The sequence below is a fragment of the Cavia porcellus genome, unplaced genomic scaffold (assembly GCF_034190915.1).
Source record: "Cavia porcellus strain 051 isolate PalLab524CR breed Dunkin Hartley unplaced genomic scaffold, mCavPor4.1 scaffold_1, whole genome shotgun sequence".
In the NCBI taxonomy this organism is placed as follows: domain Eukaryota; kingdom Metazoa; phylum Chordata; class Mammalia; order Rodentia; family Caviidae; genus Cavia; species Cavia porcellus.
Genome location: NW_026947484.1, coordinates 178023102 through 178046891, shown reverse-complemented (window position 1 = coordinate 178046891; position 23790 = coordinate 178023102). Strand labels below are relative to the sequence as shown.

Below are 23790 nucleotides of genomic sequence, written 5' to 3'. Positions count from 1 at the left end.
CCCTATTCCTCATCGCTAGTGTCAGAAATTGAGCCTTTACCAGCATAAGGCTCTAATTTGGTTCTAAGCACAGATCTGAAACACAGCCTTCCTAAACTTCAGCTTACCCATTATAATCAGTCAAGAGGAAGGTATTGTCGCTGTCATCAAGTGCATAGGAGATTGGTGTCCCATAGTTGAAGGTGTCAGAGGAGTTCATCCAGAATGCACAGGTGACAGCGTGGAGAGATGGAAGGACACTGTCTAACATGACATACCCGTAGATGCCAGAAACTTCAAAATCTAGATTAAAACCTGTAGACTGTTCTGCAACAAAGAGGAGAGGTGAGCAGATTGTGGTACTTATGAAGCATTCCTAATTGTCAAAAGTAAGCAGTACAGAAACACTAATACTGTGAAAAGTTAACACTCAGTAAATACGATTCCTTAAGAAGCAGTTTCAAAACTAAGGATAATTTACAGAATATATTTTACATTCTTTTAAATAAAATAACCAGCGAGTATATGAAATAGCTAAACACTCTATTAGTGATGAATGCAGAGACACAGGGTAGTTTCAAGGAGATATGGAATCAGGATGCTGCTGTAGCTGAGATACTGAAGCACACTTGTATTCTGACAAGCACTTAGTGACGAGGAAGTGATCACGCTGCAAGAAGGCAGCTGCCCTTCCTTGGGGCTCTGATTTTTCCTTACTTCATCAGCAATTCAGCTCTGCCCCAAACCTACAAAACCTACTCAGTAAAACAAATATCCTACAGCGAAAAGACCGCAGTCTCCCAAAGGAAGTAATTCAGCTTTGATCTACCGATTCTCAAACATGTCCATGGACATTGACTGCATAAGTCAAATAGCTTATCAAAGTGTCGTTTCCAAATATGTAGCAGGGTCCTGTTAAATTCCATTTTCTCCACTTCCCCATACAGTTCTAAGGTTTAATTTCCTCATCTGTGCTATTGAGGATATGAAAAAAGTACCTGGTTTATTGCTTGGCTGTGAAAATTAAATAAGTAAAGGTGCTTAGCAGTTTTTCATATATAGGCAATGTATCTACGGTACAGGTAAAAACAGACATTGCTATCATGGCATTGCTTCTAGTATTGTTGTTTTTAGGTTATACTTTTTTGGGATCGAAACCAGGACCTCGCGCTTGTGCCACTGAGCTAAATCCCTGGCCCAGTATTGTAATAACATTTAGTTTATAGCTACCTGTTTCACACCTGCTGCCTGAAAATCCTGGCCGACACTTACAGCTGTATGAGTTTGTTTCATCCACACAGGTGGCCTGATTTCTACATGGGTTAGACTGACATTCATTGATGTTAGATTCGCAGTGTGAGCCCGTGAAGCCTGCTGCACAGTGGCACCTAAAGAAAACAAAGTGTTGTAATGATTGGAGCAGCTGCTAAAAATCGTTAGAGAGTGTCTCCCATTCGCGATAACCTTGTCTCCAGAGACTTTGCAAATTGAAATGCTGAAACATATTTTCCTCATTCAAACAGTATTTTATTAGTTACTTTTTCCAGTTCATTGGACTAAACCCATTTGAAACAACAGTATTAAAATATAATAATAATAATAATAATAATAATTATTATTATTATAACAAAAGAAAATTTTTGTTCAGGTGAAATACTATTTCCATTTTATAGATTCTCTCCCCACAAAAATGCTTGGAAAAATATAAAAAATTCAGGTGTTGTTCCAATGTCTTTCTCTAGATTTAGCCAATCTTTACAGCAATGGAATAGTACCAGTAATATTAATACCGGTATCATCCCCATTTTACAGATGTGTTAAACTATGGCTAGAAAGGCTATGGGAAAATAAATCGTGGTACAGTCATGTAATAGGTACTAGGTAACAACTAAGACTTGATCATCACAGCGCTGAGTGTGTGACTACTACTGTGTGTAATTTTCTGAATGATTGAATTATTTTATAACTAAGAAGACATAGTATTAGTGCAGTCATAGGGTTACCTCTTAGATACGGATCTGAAGATGATTAACATGAATAAGTAGTACTTGGGAGAGGCTAACTGGAATTGGGGGATCTTACTGGGTCTTTGCACTTGATGATAAACCTATCTTGGCTAGAATTTCACTCACCTTTCTCTGCCAGTGTTTGGTACCGTTATGACGTACTGTACCCTGGCCCCTGAAATACGTTCTCTTTGTCAACAAGCTATGCTCCTTATGAATTGACTTTTATCCTCTCTTTTCCTCTAGTTGGGATTTAAATGAATTTGACATTCTTCCACTGTTTTGAATTCTGGGGAGAATCTGGAAGCCTTTTGCATTTGGAAATTTTTCATTGCCTGTGGTTAGATAATAAATGCCAGAAAATATAAAGCACACGCAGGAAATAACGCTACCTTGGCAAGACCTCATTTCCACATGGCGAGTGGAAGTCGTATTGGCAAAATGCTTTCCCATTTCTTCTACCCTGTGCCTTGGCTGTTCCTGGGAGGATGGTAGGGACAGGGGCCAGTCTGGAAGGGGACTGTGAAATGCTGCACGTGGGACAGGCTTTTTCCTTCGCTTTTAACTCTTGTAAACTTATAGAACCAGCAGCATCTTGAGGACAATGATATCTCCTGAGGTTTTGCAGGCAAGAACAGTCTTTTACAAGGCAAGAGTGCTGTCCTCTCGATTGTGTATAAGGAGTGGGGGAATAGGGAGGCTCCGTAAAGACGCCAGGAGGGCTAGATTTCAAACTGAGTATTACTGGCTCCCTAAGTGTTGTCTCAGAAAAGCAGTCTTTATTTCTGTCACAGTACTATTTTCAGCCACAAAAGTTTAGCTTTTCTTATTTTATTTGTTTACATTCAGGTTTCCTTTGAATCAAAGGTGCCTAAGCTAAATTAACACCACAGATATAGAACATAGATTGGCACAAAAAACATAATTGTACAGTATACAATCCATTTTGGTTTTGCACAGTGTAAAAATTTCAGCTACAATATAAATCATTGGAAAATGTGGGTTTGTTTAGTGTCAGCATTATTTATTTTGTAAGCATTATTTATTTTGTACATTGGAATTATATTTTCTTTCATCTTTTATAACTTCTCAAGTGTAGAGTAGGAGTTTCCAAACAAGAGCATACATCAGAATCATTGGGAATTTTAGAACACAACAAGTGGCTATTTTAAATTGCAGATTTTCCCATGGACTTAGTCCAACCTTACCTCCCGTGGTACAGATTGCACTAGTCTGTCCTTGGGCCAGCATTGGAAAATGAAAGTCTTGGGACTTACTGTAATTCTCTAGAAAGATGCAGAATGACTAAACAGTCAAGCAAAAGAGGCCTGGACTTGGGCTTTTACCTGAAACTATTGGCACCATCCTTACAAGTGGCTCCGTTTTGGCATGGCTGACTGAGACACTCGTCGATGTTTATCTCACACCGGGTACCCAAATATCCAGGTGGGCATTTGCACAAGAATCCCCCAACTTGGTCCTCACAGGCTGCATTATTAAAGCAAGGGCTTGACTGACACTCATCCACTTCGGTTTCACAGTGCAGACCTGGAGCCAGGGGAGAGAAAAAGTCCCAGTGATAAACCTCAGAGGACTGAGATGAAGGCGTTATGTTTCTGGGAAGCGCTGCTTCTAAATGATTGGACTGGAGGCTGCAGAGCCACCAATCTATTAAACTGGCTCAAGATCCACTGAGCTTAGGCTTTGTGAATCATTTTATAATTGGATTTTCCACAATCTGCTGTTTATATTCTTTTTGAAACTAAAATGATTAATACATATTTAATTGAGATTAATGTTAAAAAATAAAATTAGTAAGTCTATGAAAATTTTGCTGTTTTTTTGACTTTGTCTCTACTGTTCACTGGTCATTTCCTTTCTTGGGTTTTTTCCTTGCCAACCCAGTATGCATTTTAAACTGTATTATTTTGCATCTATTTATAATATCCATTTGCAAAATATGTTATCCTGCATTCATTTACACCCATTTGCAAATATTTACATGATTTGTCACTAGCTCTTCCTTGTTTCTCTTACACACACACACACACACACACACACACACACACACGAACACTGCCATTTCTTGAACAGTTTAAGAGTAAATTGCACATTGCATTCAGTGTATAGTTCCACAAAATAAGGACTTTCTTTACCTTATTTACCCTATTGTAGTACATTCACAAAGTCCAAAAATGACAGCCATATATTACATTTGTGAATGTGCTCAGTTTTAGTGCTTTACAGTATCCTAAGACAACGGATGGAGAACGGAAATGTCTTACCGATGTACCCTTTCACACAGGTGCAGCGGTAGCCCGCAACCCCATCCACACAGGTTCCTTTATTTAAACAAGGACCGGAGCTGCATTCATCTGTGTTTTTTTCACACAGCTGACCTGAGAAGTGACAGAATATTTGAGCCAGTGAGCCGGAGGACTTTAAGACCAATAGCTTCTGAAAACATTTTTTTTTAGTGTAATAATTCAACGATTAGAAATTCTAGCTAATAAGCTTGTGGAAAATTTTGTTTTTCACCAAATGCGCTGAATTAACGTGTTTCTTCAAATCTTTGAATTGCAAAACTTAAGCAAGAAACTTACCTGTCCTGTATGTAACAGGTGACTGAAGAGACCTTCAAGATTGATCCTGATTGTTTAAAATTTCCCCTACATCAAATGTTTTAGTTAAACTCCAAAGTTAAATGTAATTTTATTGTATAAATTCAACATATCTTCCCCTATAACTAAGGCTATCACAGTTCCATGCATTACAGAAAGGGAAAAATAACTTTCTACAAATGATTACTATCATAAATTAGGGTATTAAATGATTTTATTTCTTGATGAAAATTATTTTTAGACTATAAACTTATTGTTTTTAAAAATTGTATTAGAATATGCTTGTGGTATGTAACAAATATATTTATAATGGGGAACTGGTACATACACTTATTGCATGTTGATTCACTTTTATTTCCTCTTCTTCTGACTCTCTCCATAAAGTTATTAGAATTCAGTTGTTTTGAAATATTTTTAAGATTTTACTAATGAATAAAATATATATTCAGATATGTTTTGAGTATAAGAATTTTAGAACTAGGTGAAGTGCTGAGGATTCAGGTTATCTCAGTGCACTCCACAATACCACTATAAGGATGTTATTTTTTGTAAGAGAGCAAATCAAAGTGTATTTTATAAGAGTATATTATCAGTGTTATAATATTACAACACTAATACAGTTGGCAGTAAGTCATATTTCTGAACTGCATTCTAGGGAAGGTGTTGGAAATTTCAACTTTGACTTAAATATATGTGTTCATTTAAAATAGAAGTAGTCCATAATAATACAAATGGCTAAAGTCTATGGCTAGAATTAATTACACCACACACACACAACACTAAGGAATAAGCACTCCCTCTTAATTTAGTCAATAAACTACCACTACTGACTAATGAGCTATGAAAAAACATATTACATGTCCAGTATTCTACTAGTTTTTATATATGTTCTCTCCCTCTCTCTCTCTCTCTCTTTTTTTTTTGTTTATTTGAGCTCACTTTGTAGCCAAGGCTGGTCTCAAACTTGCAGCTCTCCTCCTGCCCCAGCCTCCTGAATGCTGGGATTACAGGCGTGCCCCCCTCCCACTCAGTTTATTTTTTTCTTTCATTTCTACATACATTTATAAAGCCTGAAAATAGCATTTCTATATTACATCTTAGTAAATGGCCCAATTTTACACATGCAAAACAAGTTCATAGGAGTTACATGATTCAATCCAGTGTTGTACACCTGGCTGGCAAAGATGAGATGATATCTGCCTGTTTTATAAACCCAAAGCAATTTCATCCCGTCAAACTGACACTGTGCTCTCCAATGAAAGAACTTAATAACAACACCACCTTCCCAATGTATACAAATACTAAAAATTATGCCTCTCCAGGATCTATAATATCTACAGTGTCCATAGTACTTTATTAATATATTCTACTGATGTATTTTAAATTGACCTCAGTTATGAAATCTTAATGACTCCAGGTTGATACTGTAAAAACAAGAGATTGATCCCTTACCTGTATAACCCAGCACACACTCACAAATGAATCCTCCCACTTGGTCCTTACAAATTCCATTGTTGAGGCAGGGCAGTGAGCTACACTCATCAATGTCTGTTTCACACTTTAACCCTAAAATCAGCATTGAAGGACAATCAAAGAGAAGTCATACAAGCAGAACCTTGACCACTAAAGATATTTATCTTAGCCTAAGTGTATAGGGACTAAAAGACTTACCTGGTTAGCTATTTAATGAAGGCACTGTTCATTTCTAAGAAGGCACGGTTCATTACAAGAATCACAAAAGATAGTAAAAGATCCTAAATTAGAAGAAGAGAGGGGGCAAACTGTTTGGAAGTGTGAGCTGGAGCCAGGAACTATGGCCAATGTTTAAATCAAAAAATTGTATTACAGTAAAAGACACATTGTCATTAATCCCTCTCAAATTCTTTTTTTTCTCTCTCTCTCTCTTTCTCTTCTAACTTTGAACACACTTATCTCATCAGTGTTGCCAGAGCATTCTTTCAGAACAGTTCTGGAGGTCCTCTTTCATGTCTTTAGTTGTCTTGTCATGAATGCCTCGATATCCTGAATTGGCTGAAAACATTTATCCTTCAGTGTTTGTGACTATGGGGAAATGGCCAGAATTGCACAGTGTCAAATCTGGTGAATAAGGTGTATGAAGACACACCATAGCGTTGTGATGAATCTGCCTTTCTGTTGGATGGCACATGGTAGCATCACTGATTATATTTTTTTACCACACTTTCTAAAGACCTTCATGAAAGACTTGCAGACTTATTTCAGAAAGTGGCAAGCCTGTTCAAGAGAAGAAAATGTTTTGAAGGGTATTGTTATGGTTGACACATTGTGTCAATTTGAGAAGTTTAGAAATTTAACTAAGAAACTCAGCAGAGCACCAGGATCCTTACTTTGTAAACATCCTCAGTCTGTGCCACAGGAGGGCAAGGAGATTTTGTGAGTGCTGCATCCACCCTGGAGAGGGAGTGGCCTGGCTACAGTACAAGGGGGAAATGAGGCTTTCTCTTCTCCCTTTTGCCCTGGCTGCTTTTACTGGCTGCTGCCGTTAAGTGTTGTCCCTGTGCCACGCCACCCTGCCTTGCAGCCAGCTGATTATGGACTGAAACCTCCACAAACAGTGAGCTAAATAAACCTTTCCTTCCTTCATTATGGGTGTTGAATACTTTGTCCCAGCAATGAGAGAAAAGTAACCAAGGTAGGTATTAATGGTAGTATCTCTTTCACTGTAGTAATTTAAAAAACATTCACTAAATAATGGTTTGATCATCCTTGTATGACAATTCCAAAGTGAAAAATATGAAGTCAGATACACTTGCTGCCAAGGTCACCTGGCTGAGGAGAGAAAATGGGCTGAATCCTACCAGGTCTCAGCTCATAAGCCAGGTGACCTGGAGCAGGCTTCATTTTCCCATAGGATGCACAGCAACTTTCTACTGGCTAGCTGGAAACCCATGCTTTTCTATAAGATATTATACAGTAATCTCAAAATGTGATTCCTGGACCACTAGCATCAGTAGCACCTGGAAATGTAATCGAAATGTAAATTATCAAGCTGTAACCCACACTACTGAATCAAAAATTCTGGCACTGGGAGAATCTCTGAGGTCCGGTGACCTGTGCTTTAACAAGCCACTATCTTATATTATGACCTCTGTCACCACTTATTTATAGAATTTTCAGATAGGATCATTTATTTCTCTTATAATGTCAAGACAACAATTTTTATAAAATTCACAGACCCACCCAAAGGGTCAAAATAAATGGAATGTCAGCATTCTTGCTAGCTCTTGGCGGTATTTTGTTTTCCAACTTCCCCTCTGCTTATTTCATGGTGAATTTTTCCTTAATACTGCTTTTCTCATTAAAAGCTTCCAAGTTGGTTGCATGAAATTTAAAAAACACAAAAAATCATTTAGAAAAAAATTGACATGTTAAATTATGCTAAAATAATTGGCATTTTAAAGGTACAGCTCATTTCTTCTTGAAATTGTTTCTGAACTTAGCAGTAATGTGGACCACACTACAAAGAAACATAATTTCTACATAATCAAGTTCAAAATCATACTGCTTTTGCGAGAACAGTTTCTATAAAGAACCAAAGCAACAAATCACAGTCACAAATGAGAGAAACTAGGAGTTTGTTTAAAAATGTTTACACTGGACAATCTGTTCTACATTGCCACATATTTAATTTGTGTTAAAATGAAACTTTGGACATGGCTCCCAGAACTGCATTCCAATTTATATTGTGGGTTATGATGTGAATTTTTCACACAGAAGATGATTTCTTATTCTTCCTCTCAAACATATAATGAAAACGCACTTGTGACGTATGTATACTTTGTTAAACTAAACATGTTTGCATTGACATAGTCTAATGTATCTCAGGTGACACATTTTTAATATTCCTAAATTCTATTCAGCAAGACACAATGATTTCATGTAAAATATTAAAATTTATATTCATCTACATTACCTGTATATCCAGGGGGACAGAGGCACACATAACCACGCCCAATTTGTTGGCAGGTCCCATTGTTGTGGCAAGGGTTTAAGAAACATTCATGGAAAACCTACCAGAGGCAGAGAACACATGCATGAGAGACAAAGAGTACATTTACCTCAAAACAGTCCTATCTAGAGGTCATCAGTGGCAGCACTAGACAGCTGGCTCCTGCCTCCAGGTGAGTCCACTCAAGCTCCTTGGACCACTGCCTGACATAGGTGGACACAAACAATATATATTATTCTTGAGTGATGTTCTGGTGAACTCAAGTAGTGCTCCTAAATTCTGACTTGCTGTTAGAATCCAGTTGAAATGTTTTTAAAAATATACAAAGGCCAGAGCTCCAACCTAAGCCAGCCAAGCCAGAATCTATAGGAGTAGAGTCTAAACATTAATATTATTTTTTAAATTGGCAGGAAGATTCTATTATACCTGAAGTTTGAGAACCTCTGCTTTAGGGGTACCAACAAATTTCTGGTTCCAACAGGCAGGCTAAGCTTTAAATATGATCTATAAAATTCTAGGAGTAGTTTTTAGAAAGCTGGAATAAAAAATACACCCTTGTCATCCCTAAGACTACTAAACGCCAAGGAAACCAGGACATTGAACAAAGTGAATTCAGAGTAATGACAGAATCCATCAAAATAATAAGATTTAACTCTGTTTTAAAAATGGGAACAATTTGTTTAGTTATGCTCATTAGGCTTTTAATTTTTTAAAACTCACATCTTATTCTGGGAAATAAATTTTTTGGTAGGGAAAAATATATAAATGATTTTCATGAAAGTTGAGTAATTCTTCTATCATTTGGAAAAGACTTTCTGCCTATGATTCAGAAAAGGCCCCTGGCTAACCCAAATATACTTTTTCAAATGATGGGCTATGTGTGTGGTATTAATTATTAGTGAATCAAAGGCTCCTATATTTATAATTCTGGTGCAGACATTTCTAGGAAAAAACCTCCCAGTTCTTGGTACTTGGAGCATCTACTGTTGCATTTTTCTTTTAAATTTTTACGAGAAGTCATAAGCAAATACAACTACGCATTTACAGGATTCATACATCTGATTAAAGTTTCAGACTCAGTAGTTCCCCTCTCTGCGACAGACAAATTATTTTCCAAGCATTTTCCTACAGAACATTTCATATGAAGAAAATAGACTTGCCTGGCTGCTAACTTCATACTTTGTCTGGATATGTCCAGCAGAGGCAAGAGGCACTATACTTTCTTCTGCTGCTGAGAAAGTTGAACTAAAACCTAGTAAAGTTAATAAAAATATTTTAGAAAAATGTCAGTGCATGGTAGATACTGCCAACAATAGACTTTAAGTGCTCTGGTTAAGATATTGGTGGTCAGAGAGAGTAAAGCCACATATATTTAGTTTTAGAAACGTTGAACAGGAGTGTATACAGATGGATGTGGTATGTAATTAAATTCTAGACTCTTAAAAAGACCTTTGGAAATTATCAAGCTCATTTCCAAAATAATTCTTGAGCAACTGTCATCAAAAGGATCTTTAAAAAGGCAATTTAACACCCAAATTCACTAATCATGCTATTCAGAAGTAGAGCAACCACAGAGACGAGCAAAACTAATGCTCAACATGGGATATGTAAGAAATGAAGAGTATTAACCTACTTGAACAATCTGTGATAGATCTGGCACCAGTGATAGTTGTAGTTCCATAAAAAGGACAAGATAGGCAGAAAGATTTCCCTGGGTCAGGTTGGTAATAGTCTTGAGGACATGGATAACAAGGCATTAACCCAGTACGAGAGAATTCTCCTATGGGACAAGGTACTGCAAAGATAAAAACAAATCATTATTGCATGAAAAAGCAATGCACTCTACACTAAAAAGAAATGCCTTAATCTTGGTTGTAAGAAAGCTTCTGAAATACTAATATAATCCTTTCCACATGCTTAATGCTCATACCAGCTGGTCATTCAGGTCAATATTTTGTGTTTCTCTCTTATCTTTAACAACACATATTCACCCAATAAAGATTAGAATTGGCCATATTAAAATATATTCTGATTTTTACTTAACATTATATTATAAATATTTTCCAAGTCATTCTACAGATCACTAAATGACATGATTTTAATAAATGAGAAAGAAATAGTCCATCTCTCTGACAGATCATATTTGATCCAACATGTCCTACACTATTGGATATTTAGGTTATTTCCACTTTTTCTTTAATTACTAATGTTGAAATGAAAATTTCTACCTAAATCTTTGTATAGAGTACTGATTATTTTCTTAAGATAATAGTTGAATTTGTATAGATAAATTTGCATAGTTGAATCATTGGATCTAAAATTATGAAAAAAAATAAAGCCATTGATCTGTAACACCAAATCATTTAAAAGAAATAGTTTCAATGTACAGAACTTTCATCAGCGATAGAAGAAATTGCCCTTTTTATTGGATGCTTGTCAGCACTGGTAATGATAATTTAAATTTTCTTTTCAATTTGAAGATAAAATGCACTGCTCTATTACTTTATCTTTCATTTTGCTATAAATGAAGGTGCTCTCTTGTGGGGAGCAGCTTCGAATGGCTGCTGCTGCCCTGCCCCTCCCCCTAAGGGCATTTTGTGTCAGCCTACATTTCCCATGATCCTCCCCTTGCCTACAATGCGCATGACGTAGCAAACTTCCTGCTTCAGCCTACATTTCCCATGATCCTCATGCCTGCTACATTACCCATAATCCTCTCCTGCTTACATCATATAACCGGATGTGACCATGACCTATCAGATAACACTTCATGCCTTCTTCCTGCCTTTGGTCCGCCTCCACCCTATATAAGCTGTAGTCATTTTTAAAAATAGAGAGGTTTGACCAGAATTTCACCAAGCCTCTATCTCTCTTTTCTCTTGCCCTGCCCCCATCCTCGATCCCCTCTCCAGGTGCGACCCATGGATTGATCCGCGGGTCGGATCACTCTCTCTTTATAGTTCTTGTACATCTTTATCTTTTCTTTATTTTACATCTTTATCTGTCTACATAGTTGTCTATTATTTATTGGGGGCATTTTAAAGTTATTTAAGTACATTAATTCTTTGATAGAGGAAAATTTTTTTTGCCACTTTGTATGTTAATTTTTAAATTATTTTCATTAAACAGGTAATTAATTATCTTCATTTCTATTTCATATTGAATGAATGTAAGGTAACAAATTTTTCTCTGATTTTTTCCCCTGTGAGACATACATATTATTATGTATATTTTACAGTTATTATTTGATGATAAAGTTTTATCATGAATAGTTTACATTTCTTGTGAATTCTGTAATACAAATAATTTTTTTCTTATTTGCTCCATTGGACACTATTTGGCTTTGAATGTAACTTTTTCATTTAGCTTCCAGTGTTTTCTTGCCTTTTGGGTTCACATGTATGGCAATTTTTGAAACAATTTTAACCTTGGAATGTCATTTCATGTCAGGTGTACTTTTTATTAAAAAATCAATTAAATAGTCATTTAATCAAATCTGAATTATTTCACCAATAATATAATACAATAATAACCAAACAAAAATAGGCTCACACATAGTGCAAGATTGAAATTTTTTCCAACTAATTTTAGTTGCATTAGGCAAGGGGCAGGGAGAGAATTATCTATCACCTAATTCTTCAGATGAAGTTTTAGGCTACAACCCAAAGATAAACTTGGGTGGAATATATCCTTTCCTTGGTATTATTTGGATGAGCTGTAAAGTCGCTATAAACTGAGAAAACTACTGAAACTATTTATGTGCATCTGCACAAATGTAAGTATAGAAGCTAGGATACAAAAAGATAGTTACTTCAGATCTCAACTTACTTACCATTTGAGTTTTGGATTCTTGATAAGAAAAATTAGTTCAGCAGAAATAATTAGCAAAATAGTTGAATTTAGAGGCATGCTGCCGGTTCAAGGGACTAAGATATACAAAGTAGTGATATCTCTTATTTGTATGTATTACCGAACAAGAGAGTGCTTGATGATTTCAAGAGGTTTAGACCAAAGTTCTTAAAGAAAACAGCCATCCAAATCTTTTGCAGAAGAAATTTTACATATCCAGTTTACAAAAAGCCAGGGATTGAAATTAGAGATACAAGACAATATCATAGGTACAAATGCCAATTGAGAAAAAAAATATTTCTTGCATTTATTGTACACATGAGATATCTTTGTTTCATGAAGAACAAATTCATAAACACTTTGATAGGAATTGGAGTTTTATATAGCACTCCATGATTCATACAAACATAATTATAAATCTACTGAGTTGAGGTGGAGTTTCTAAATTTAAATTTCCAAAAACAATTGCATATTTGTAAGAAAAAAATCCTCCAAACAGTCCATTAAATTACTTAATGAAAAGTATAAAAAGACATAAAATAAAGACATAAAAACTTCTGTTTTACTGTATGAAAGTATAAAACTTGTATTTGAGAGAATATGAGCATTTATGAGACTAAAAAATAAACTCCATTAATAAAGCTCAAAATGCTGAATGAATTAATTTTTTACTTATTCTTTAGCACAACCTTAATATTCAGAAATGAAAATGTTTATGCCTCTATAAACTTACAAAATGCTGAAAATTATACAAATAAATAATAGTAATAAAATATTTAGATTAAAAATAAGTCTGTTGGCCTCTCAAAATAGCTAAGACATTATTACAATGGCTCTATTTTACTTTTTTGGCATAGGAAGTGTAAATAAGATATGTTTGCATGTGAAAACTAGTTTAAATTACATGCCCGTGACAGAAGCTATCAGCAGATACATGGTTTCAAGAAAGGGTCAACTGGCATGATACACTACAGCTATAGCCTAAGTCCCTGTCTCATGTTGTTCCGGGTTTCAGTGATGCAAAAGTAATATGCATTCAGTACAAACCATACTTCTAATTTGGAATTTTGCTCTTTGCCTGGCCAGTTATATGGATTATGAGACTCTTGTGAAGCTGGGCAGCAGCAGAGTGCTGATCCTCCCACTTGGCCACCTGATCGTGGGAGTAAAGAATATTCGTGTCCACAGTGTGTATGTCGAGAGGCTAATAGTCATAGGGTAGCGGCAGGAAATGTATTTTCCACTTGCAGTACTTTTTCAATTTACCATAGATTTATTTGAATGAAATCTGATTGTAAATAAAGGAGCATCTATATTCACATGTGCAGCACACATGACTATTTCACTATTAATATCAAAATATGTAATATATTTAAAATGTACACAAAAATAAATAAATGAATAGATTTCCAAAGACAAAATTTGAGGTCAATCCCTCATCCTAAGTCTTCTTTTAACTTTACCCTGAAAAGGTATAAGAGGTGGTGTCATTCTGGTTCAAAAATAATCCTTCCTTTTTCTCTGGGATAGGTTAACAACAGCAATAAGTCTTCTGTGAGATTTATTGTTCAGATACAAATCATTTTCACAAAATGAAAAACTTCAGTCCTTTGTATTTGTAGTCACAAACCAAAGAATAATTAATGACTTAAGAAGTGGGGAAAGGTAAAATGTATTATATAAAGAAATTTTTATTTTAACATAGTAATACAGTTGCATTTTAATTGCAGTGTTGATTAATAATATTTTATATTCTATATGCTAAAGAAATGCAAACATGATAACTTAATGAAAATAAGATAAGCTGTATGACATACCCATAAAAGTAAATTATTTCTTCATCTGAGAAGTGCATATTCATGGATTGGGTCTTTGAATTTGCAGGGAGGGGAGTCTGGGATTTTCAGTGTTTCATACGTTCTAGACAAAAGTCCTTTGACAGAGGGCCAACTGGCTAATGCTTTAACTGTGTATATAACTGTAGGTTTTATAAAAGTAAACTAACACCAAAAGAAAAGTCCCCCGTACCAAAAAAAAAAGAAGGGAGAAAAAAAAAAGGAGCGGTTGGGGCCCTCTCATGAGGGTCATTTTAGAACTGATCCATATTTTAATTTAAAGTAAATAGTGTTGATTCAACATTGCAGGAGACAGTTTGAGGTTTGCTCTCCCTAAGAATATTAGAGAGAAATGGACCAGTTACCAGAATTTTAGAGACTTTCTGGGAATCAGAACTGCTTAATCATAAATTTGGTGTTAGACAATCCTCAGGGCTCATTTAGAAAGCTAAAAGAAAAAATGCAAAACACGACCTTGTTTCTCTGTAAAAATTCTGGTTGCTTTTGTGGTCGGAGGAAATGAGAGTAGGAACAAACAGAATTTTTTACTGTGGATTTTCTTGCAAAATTAGTTGGTATATTGACAAAATAAGAGTCTTTAGCAGATTTACTTCAGCCATCATGTTAAGCCTTGTTTGACTTCAAATTAAAAAAAATCTAAGGCTGTTTTTACGTAATGGGCATGACTTATGAAGTGGGGTCTTAGCAAAAAATATTTTTTTAAGTCTTTAGTGAAATTTTAGGTTAATGAATGCTATTCACCTGGTTCTTAAGATATCAGACATTTACTTACCATGATCCAACTAGACTGAGATAGTTTAAACAGATGGGGTTCTAAAAGTCTATAAAGCAATGTGTGTTTTCCCTTCTCCCCATGACACTTAACCTATAAGACTACATCTCCCAAGACGCAATGCTGGACACTCCACTCCCAACCACCACATACACTGGTCCTGCAGTTATTTTCTAAGATTCTCATAGTCTCTCATTGATGTGGCTGCATGTGTGTCTGGAGTGCAAAGGGAGTAACAGGTGTGTGTATGTGTCTCTGTGTAGCTGAGAGAAATGGGGAACCAGCAGGGTGGTTCTTAAAAATGTCACTCATTCAATAAGGCAATAGAGTTTTCATCTTCGAGAGGCCAAAACTGTAGGTTTTTAAATGAGTATAAAGAATGTAGAGGATATTTTTTAATCATCCTTTTGTCATGATTATTCTGTCCTCAGTGATGATTTAGAGGTAGGCTAACATATTTTACTTTTAATCCGACTTGACCTTACAAAGTAGGTGAGAACTTTTGGAGCTTCTGGTAGCAGGTTGACCTTGACTGTTGGTCCTAGTTGAGTTGTCATTCTAAATTTTTACCTTTTATTTTTGTTTATAGCTTCATGAATTTTTGGTTGGATAATTATTCTCAGTAGGGATGTTAGAAATATTTAAAAATTTGAACGCTAATTTTTCCATTTCTACTTATACTAGTGGTTCTCAACTTGTGGTTCCTGGACCAGTTGAATCAATATTTTCTAAAAACTAGTTAGAAATGCAAATTGACAGATTCCCCAACTCTGCAGAAACAAAATTCTAAAGATGAGACTCAGCGATTTGTGTTCCACCAGCCCTCTGTGCTCACAGTTGATAATTGAAATCAGTGGCTCTTAATTTTTCCTGTCATTTTAGAGTCATCTGGAGGAATTTAAAAAGAAAACCAATGCCCAGTTTTTAGTACAGACAATTTCAGTCAGAGTTTGGGAAGTGGAGGTCAGGCTTCAGAATTTTAAAAATATGGTAATGTGAAGATGACTCTAATGTGCAGACAGAGTGAATAACTACTCACAGAAGTCTTCACATGGTAGGGAAAGAAATGTCAGAATCCACAGAAGAATTTATATTTAGAATTCCAAGAAATACTAGGCAAGAGATCATTTCATTATTGAAGAAACTAAGCTACTAACTCAGGTATATTCCTACCAAACCAAAACCTTTTTTGTGTTCCTAATAGCATTACCAGTTTTCATACAGAAGTATTGACTATATGAAGAAAAAGGAACTCTCCAGAAGGTTATTTACAGCTTTACACACAATGGATATACAGTTTCTCTACAAATATTCCACTCCTTCGTGCACAGAGCATAGCAGTTTAAAGGAACATCAGCGTCTAAAGCTTTGCTAACCTCCACAAGCAGAAATGTCCACGGCTCCTCTCTTCACAGTGGAAGTGGGTTCTGGACACAAGAGGCAGCTCCGGGAACCAAATTCTGGCTGATAAGTGCCCAGTGGACACGATTCACAAGTCTCCAGTCCATTGGATGAGTAAGTGCCTTGCTTACATTGAGCTACAAGAAAAATGTAATGATTCCTAACAACATTAAACTGAGCACAACCTACTCTGCGCAGGGTAGGATTTTCTACATTTCAGTATCAGACAGAGTGAGGGATGCCAACTGCTGTTCTCCCTGTCAACCAAGCATAAACACTGTATATTCGCCATGCTTCCATACATTAAATTTTAGACCTGTTTCCAATCTGTTTGTACCATAGAGCATGCTCAATACATTGCTGTAAAGTGAAGTTAGAAATGTACGTCACTGAGAAGCATTGTCATAAAAACAAACTTGCTCACAAATAAATCCAAGTTGTGCCTTGGAGCATTTGCGTATGGAGAAATTCTCCACTCAGGTATTGTTCTCTTGAGTGACAAACAAAATCCCAAATTGCGAGCTTGTGGCACCTTTGTGGCTCCACTTAAGAACTGGTTGTATTGCCTCATCCTCCCCAGGGACACTGTTTCATTTGAGAGCTGGCAGAGAGTTGAAAATCAAAGGAGTCATCACATTAGGTGCAAAGGGGTTAAATTCAGAATGGTACAATGACAATGACACATTTTGGGTTTTGTTACTCCCACAGTTCTTATTACTTTTTTGGAAGGGAGTAGAACCAAATGTGACATAACAGAACAGAGTCAATCAAATCAAAAGGGTGGACATAATAGATAATATAAAAGCATAGGTGATCAATAATGGTTACCATAATGCCTCCCGCTATCTCTAATAGAATTGCCTATATCATCAGTTATAATAAAATTGAACAACACAGTAAAGAACAAAACCGACAAAACCAAAACATTGGAGACATTGTAGGTCTTCAAAAGTAGATAAAAGTCATCGAGAATGGGCGTCATAATGAATCTCACTATCTTCACAGCTGTTGCCTAAACTTTCGAACCTGGTACTATCAAGCAAAGCAGAATAGGGGGACATCAGTCAAAAACAAAATGGTGGGAGTAATACAGGGCTTTAAATCAAGATAATGGAAAGTCAAAGTGGGTTGCTATAATATATCCTGCTATTTTTATTTATTTTTCCCTTAATTAAAAGAATAAAAATAAAAAAGTAAGTGCTCTAAATGATATAACTGCATGTATGTTTAAGTGTATAAGATAGAAAATGATATCACTGAGTTTTACTGGATCATTGAACAGAACTGTTTGCAGTCTCACTGTTGGAATGTCCACTTTACAAGCTTTAATTTTGTGACTTGAACAATTATTTCTAAGATGACAATATGTAATCCATTAACTAGTGATTTCCTACTGTTTATTTTTTTCTGTAAATGTGTATAACTTGTACCCTTTCTCTGCTTTTTTTTCTCCTTAAATAAAATTAAAAAAAAAAATTCAGAATGGTACGTAGTAGAGCATAGAGCGATCTATGCCCTGACTTTTATCCTCTCCTGCCTTCTCTGTTTTCCAAATACTTCTCCTTTTCAGCAATGCTAACAATTTTATGCATCTCTAACTACCTAAATGTCCACACTTGCATAGGCCACAATGTTAAAGGACCGTGATTTTAAAATTCCTTAGGTTGGAATTCCTTAGGTTAGAAAAAAAAGTCTCCAACAATTTTCTTTGAGAACAGTAAAAATATGTTGAAAATATTGCATATTTTTGTCGTGCATGTGTGTATGCCTGTGGCAATTTGGATTTCATTATACAAAATATTACAATCACAAAAAGCAAGCCAATGTTTAAGTAACATGAAAGACTGTGCTAATAATTAACGTGACAAAAAATCAGGCTGACTGCTGCATGTGGACGGAGTTTGACAGAGAGAAATTGAGTATTTCCAAAAGGAAAAGAGACAAATGGTTTTACAATGAGAGAGACATTTAAGCATTATTTTCTAATTAAAAGTAAATAAGTGAAACTGCTTCAATTTTGCTGGTATTTCATGCTGTTTGCAATTTAAATTTCTGAAATGCATCAGGGCTCAGAACACCCTCCCAGAAAACATGGTAGCTTGATACACTGGATTTTTTTTTTTTTTTTTTTTCCCTTTTCTCACTACCGGGGATCAAACTCATGACTGCCTGCTTGTAAGGCAGGTGCTTATGCCACTGAGCTAAATCCCCAGCCCCTGATACACTGGATATTTTAAGCAGAAGAAATTTGAGAAAACTGCAGAAGCAAGAAAGTCTCTCTGACCTTTTCTTGTCTTTTTTTCCTGCACGTCATGAGACTCTCATGTGAGAGATGCTCACCCTCTGCTAGCTTCAGGGTCATACACTTAGCTCTAGAAGAATCTGAGCAGACGGGCCTTGCTAAACACCCTTGTTTATCACCATTGGGCCATATCTCCTGTCCAGCTATCATTCCCCACTGCTATCTACTTCATCAAACTTAGCACAAACATGCACAAGTTTCCTTGTTTTGGGGGCTCTTCTGCCATATATGTCTTATATTAATAAATTTGTATGCTATTCTCTTGTTAATCTGTCTTTTGTTATGGTAGCCTCAGCCATAAACCAAGTAATGAGCAAAGAAAAGAAATCCGTTCTTTTCTGCAAATGGACACAAAATCTAGGGTGTGGCTTGCTTGCTGCTCAGCCTGCCCACCACACTCCTACCTTTACATTCCGAGATACTTCTTGAATGGAGATATTCCGTGTAAGTCCCAGCAGGACAAAGTTTGCACTCCAATTGTCCTTCTTCATCTTGATAAGATCCCAGGCGGCAGCTTTCACAGGCAGAATGCTCCAGAGAATAATAGGTTCCCAAAGGACAATTGACTGGAGAAACAAACAGGAAATGCTGAACAAAGCACCACTACCAACACCCTAGGGTTCTTTTTCCCCTAAGATTAAAAAGTAGCTGAATGTGCGTCAAGGGCTTAATTTTATTACCAGAGGTTTACTCCCAAGGTAAAACTTCAAAACAGTCCTTCTGAAAACCAAAAATAGACCTTTTATTTTTTTTAAAAGATATAAGTTTTTATTGACCAAGCTTGAGATTTATATAATAAGCCTTTAAAATGTGTGTAAATGCTCTAATAAACCAGATCATTATGGGAAATACATAGTCAACAGAAAGCTGCCAGAAGAAAAGCATAAAACAATGAATATTTATGTTGAGTCTTTGAGATGTTACAAAATTTTTTTCTCCATTATTCCTCTGAATGCTTTCCCTTATAAAATTGTTTACCATCATAGAGACAAAACTAAGCAAATGGACAAAAACAGGTGTGTTAAGTGGAATTTTGTTTCCAATTGCGTAAGTTATTGCTTCTGAAGGCAAATCTGAGGCATCCTCAGACATAAGGACTATTTTAAAACCTTTTGGACATTTGGTCTGCTGTTTGATAAGTTTGGAGAGGCTCTGAAATTTTGAGGCCCAAAGTAAACTCAGTGAAGAAGTTATTATCAAAGTTGTTACAGAGAGGACACCTGAAAATAGTAGCAAGATGATTCTGGGATATTAAAGTGTGTAATTATTGCCTGAGCACTTACTTAAAATGCATATCCCAGTCTCTTCCAAAATGTCAGTTGATTAGTTTTGAATTGTGTCTGAGTCAGGAGGAGACAGGGTTCATAATCGTTTTAGGTGTTCTGACACAAATAGTCTGAGGGTGATACCTTGACCCAGACCATTCTTGGTCTTTTTCACAAAGTGGCTTGGAATTACAATTTGAATGTGTTTGTGTTGGACTGACATTGCGATGTTATGGAAAAACCAATAAGCTCTTGGAATGGTGGTAGGAACTGCTGAAGAACATTTTCTGGAGGGCACCCAAAAGCCAGGTCTACCGAGATTAACTGAGGCTACTATTGTTTGGCCTAGCTAAATGGACAGATAGCAAAGATAATTCCAACAACTATAAATGATAATTTCTTCAGAAACAGATTGGTATTGGTCCAGATAGTGGCAGTCTAGATTAGGACATAAAAGTTAAGGGGGTACAGAAAGGGAAAGTGGGCTCTTGATTGCATAACAGGTCGAGGGTGTCCTTTGGGGATGATGGAAATGTTTTGGAACTAGATGGAGCTGATGGTTGCACACCATTGCGTGTGTAATGGGATGCCACTGAACTGAACTCTTTAAAATGGTCAATTTTATGTTATGTGTATTTTATCTCAAAAATATATTTAAGACTTTGGAATTTGTTGCCTTGGTGGGAATCCATCTGCACCACTTTTGGCTCTACGGTGTACATCGTTAACTTTCTGGGCTGTTTTCTTATCAGTAGTATGGGCTTAATAACCATGGTATATCAGAGTCACAGAACAGGATTAAACACAAGAGATGCTCTCTGGCATTTACAAGTAGTCAGAAAATGTTAGCTGCTATTATTAGAGCTACTGCTAAAAACCATGAGGCTTAAAGATCTAGAAGTAAAACTAAGATTTGAATCTTCTCTAAAATCGTTTATTGTACTGACTGAGCCTGTTCTTTAGTTTCTGACAACTACATACTACCAAATATAATATAGTAATAATAACGACCGTATAAAAGTTGCAAACCATCTGTTCCATTTTAACCTTCCTTTATCCGTAGTTGTAAAATGGTTCTATCCATCTAATTTAGCCCAAAAGGCGTTAAGTATTTGTGAACATGGGTGAACGTCTTACCACACATGCGGCCTCTCAGGACAGAGCCTGGTCTACAAAAGAGAAAAGCCTTTTCTGTTTCCAAAGAATTGGTGTCAGCTACAAGCATTTCAGAGGCAAGCTGGAAAGAATACATGGGTTCTGTATGGAGGGTTCTTTTCAGTCGATTTGTAATAGTCTCCAGAGTCCTAATGAGTCGCTGCTGATTTTCCAATTCAAGTGTATCATTTCTTTCATCGGGTAATGGCACACTAGCTGAGATGAAAACAAAACAAATTAAAATATAACATACACACAGTGTTTTGAAAAGGACACTGTAGTTAGTTTTTGCCAAAATGCTTATGTTCAAAACCTTTCAGGTAAAATTAATTCAAAACAAATTTGACTACGACTCACTGAATGACTAGTACATGGATCGTGTTAAAAGCAGTATAATTTGTTTTGATCCTATCAGATGCTGAGGGGCATTACTTTTTAGACAAGGGTCTTCATTGTAACATATTAAATTGCTGCAAGTTCTTGCATTTTAAAAGCATGCTTATCTCATCATGCTAAGATAAAAATACTCTTTGTTGTGAGGCCCATGAAACACATCTTTGATGTTAAAAAGCAAAATGACCGTGAAGCTTACTTCACTGTGCTTTCCCTAATTCTCAGTTCCAGTGTCATTTGCTACTAATGATAACTAATGAGAGATTTGAGAAATACGTTTCTAATCCAAATTTCCATGTAACATGATTTTCTTTTCCAAAAAGACAGCTTAGCCTTACCTGTAATATTAAAAATTAACTTAATTTTGTGGTCAGACAAAGGGACGCTTTTCTTAATCCGTGAAGACCTGGCTTTGCTGACGCCCGTGGGTGTTTCTTGCACAGCATCCAAGAAATCATCATAGGAATAATCCAGCCGGTTGGCTGCACCCCAGCCACCTGGCCCTGACAGTTGGGGCACAGAAACAAACCATCACACAGCCGCAGCCTCATCAGCGTTTCGCTTCTAACTGCTAAGCCACCCCTCAACCACACTTGACCATTTCTTAAACGGCCCATGATGGACCACATGCAGCATTTTGTCTGTAACCTTCTTTTGCAGTTTTTGGACACTGTCTATTTAGATAATCAGTGACTTACAAGAAAAGGTACCTAGGAACGTGTCTAAGCATTTACACCATTCTATTCTTGAGTGAATTTAATTAATAAACTATCCTAGGTTTGTAGACAAAAGCGGGTCAGGCAGAATTCTGCTCAGTTCCTACTTCACTGTCAGTTGGCATCAATTTAAAAAAATATTGACTTTAGAAACTTAATGCACACAGTTTTCCTTTTGTGAAGATTATTCATGACATTTACATCGTATTTTAAAGGTGGAGTAGTTTCTGAAGACAGCAAACAAGTTAAATACTTTCAGAATGCCGCTGGAGCTGACGTGGGTATGACGTGGGAATTCTCTCCACATGCTTAGTGTCATTGTAATTAGCTACCAGGGTTCACACTGTGACTTCCTTACAAATGACGAATGACTGTGCAATTTTAATTAAATCACTATCATCTTTCTGAACCTCAGTTTCTTCACATAAATAGAGACAATGAATCTTACTTCGTAAGTTTATCAGAGGCATAAATGAGACAGTACACATATACAAACCATCTGGTGCAGTATTTGATCATTATAAAACCTCAGTAAGTGATATTAATATTGCTTTGGTGCTTAGTTATATGCTTTAAATAATAAATTATAGTCATATAGTCTTTGCACTTAAGTAAGTTTCTTTCAAAGTTTGTCTTCATTGATGCTTTTGGCTATTAAAAATGAATAGGGATCAACTTTTTGTTATCTACCTTAAACATTTTCCCTGCAAGTATTATAGAAAGTATTATATTTTTCTACAGCTATTATAGAAAAAAAATCCATAAAAAGGGAAGCTTTCATGAAAAAAGGTCCAAAGTCTACATGGAGGACACCTGAAAATTTCACATTGATTGGGCTTTATTGAATCTAACTTTCTCTTGGTGAGGCATTAAATATTATTTACATGTAACTTTTAAATTATTGGTTTGATTGCAATTGATTGGTATATAAAAATTGCTGCTAGTACCTTACAACTATTATGATTCTTTTCTATGATATCACATCACTATTTGAATTTTAACATTCTAATGTGATTTCATTTTTGTCATCCTGAAGACTTTTGCCTAATACTTTAAAACAACTTACCTGGTCCTAAAATTTAGTAGGCTGCATACAGCCATCCTAAAATATGTGATGAATAAATTAATAAAAGTTATATTTTCTAGTTTGCCTCATTCTTCTGGAATTGTTTTATTGTATAGCTAAATTTTGCAAACCTATTGACACAAAATGACCCAATTACCAATTGCAAAGCCGTTTTCATAGTCATAATTATATTCCAGGCAATATTTTTTGGTTAGGTCCTCCAGCTTGCAGTCAATGTCATCATCATCACTACAAAATGTTGGGACCTGCAAACAAAAAAGGAAGATGATAAAACGAGAATGACATCTCTGTGAGCTTTGGAGAGGTCCTTTGCATTAATACGAGTGGAGTAAGAGTCCTGAGTTCCTCGTGCTCCTGAAAAGACTCGTGACATCTCCACCTCCCCACTGTCCAGGGATCT

The 23790-nt window shown here is 36.0% G+C and overlaps 1 protein-coding gene across 1 annotated transcript in view; it reads right to left on the bottom strand.

Moving 5' to 3' along the window:
* Nucleotides 1–23790, bottom strand: part of Svep1 (sushi, von Willebrand factor type A, EGF and pentraxin domain containing 1) — a 176936-nt gene that overhangs the window by 63256 nt on the left and 89890 nt on the right. The window contains exons 14-26 of the mRNA XM_063260974.1: nt 23527–23635; nt 21926–22090; nt 21177–21410; nt 19179–19340; nt 16448–16609; nt 10228–10389; nt 9755–9846; nt 8559–8655; nt 6059–6172; nt 4271–4384; nt 3332–3533; nt 1210–1367; nt 108–306 (exon numbers count right to left, since the gene is read on the bottom strand). Of these exons, the coding sequence (XP_063117044.1) occupies nt 108–306; nt 1210–1367; nt 3332–3533; nt 4271–4384; nt 6059–6172; nt 8559–8655; nt 9755–9846; nt 10228–10389; nt 16448–16609; nt 19179–19340; nt 21177–21410; nt 21926–22090; nt 23527–23635 (1970 nt within the window). The remainder of the gene's footprint in view (nt 1–107; nt 307–1209; nt 1368–3331; nt 3534–4270; nt 4385–6058; nt 6173–8558; nt 8656–9754; nt 9847–10227; nt 10390–16447; nt 16610–19178; nt 19341–21176; nt 21411–21925; nt 22091–23526; nt 23636–23790) is intronic.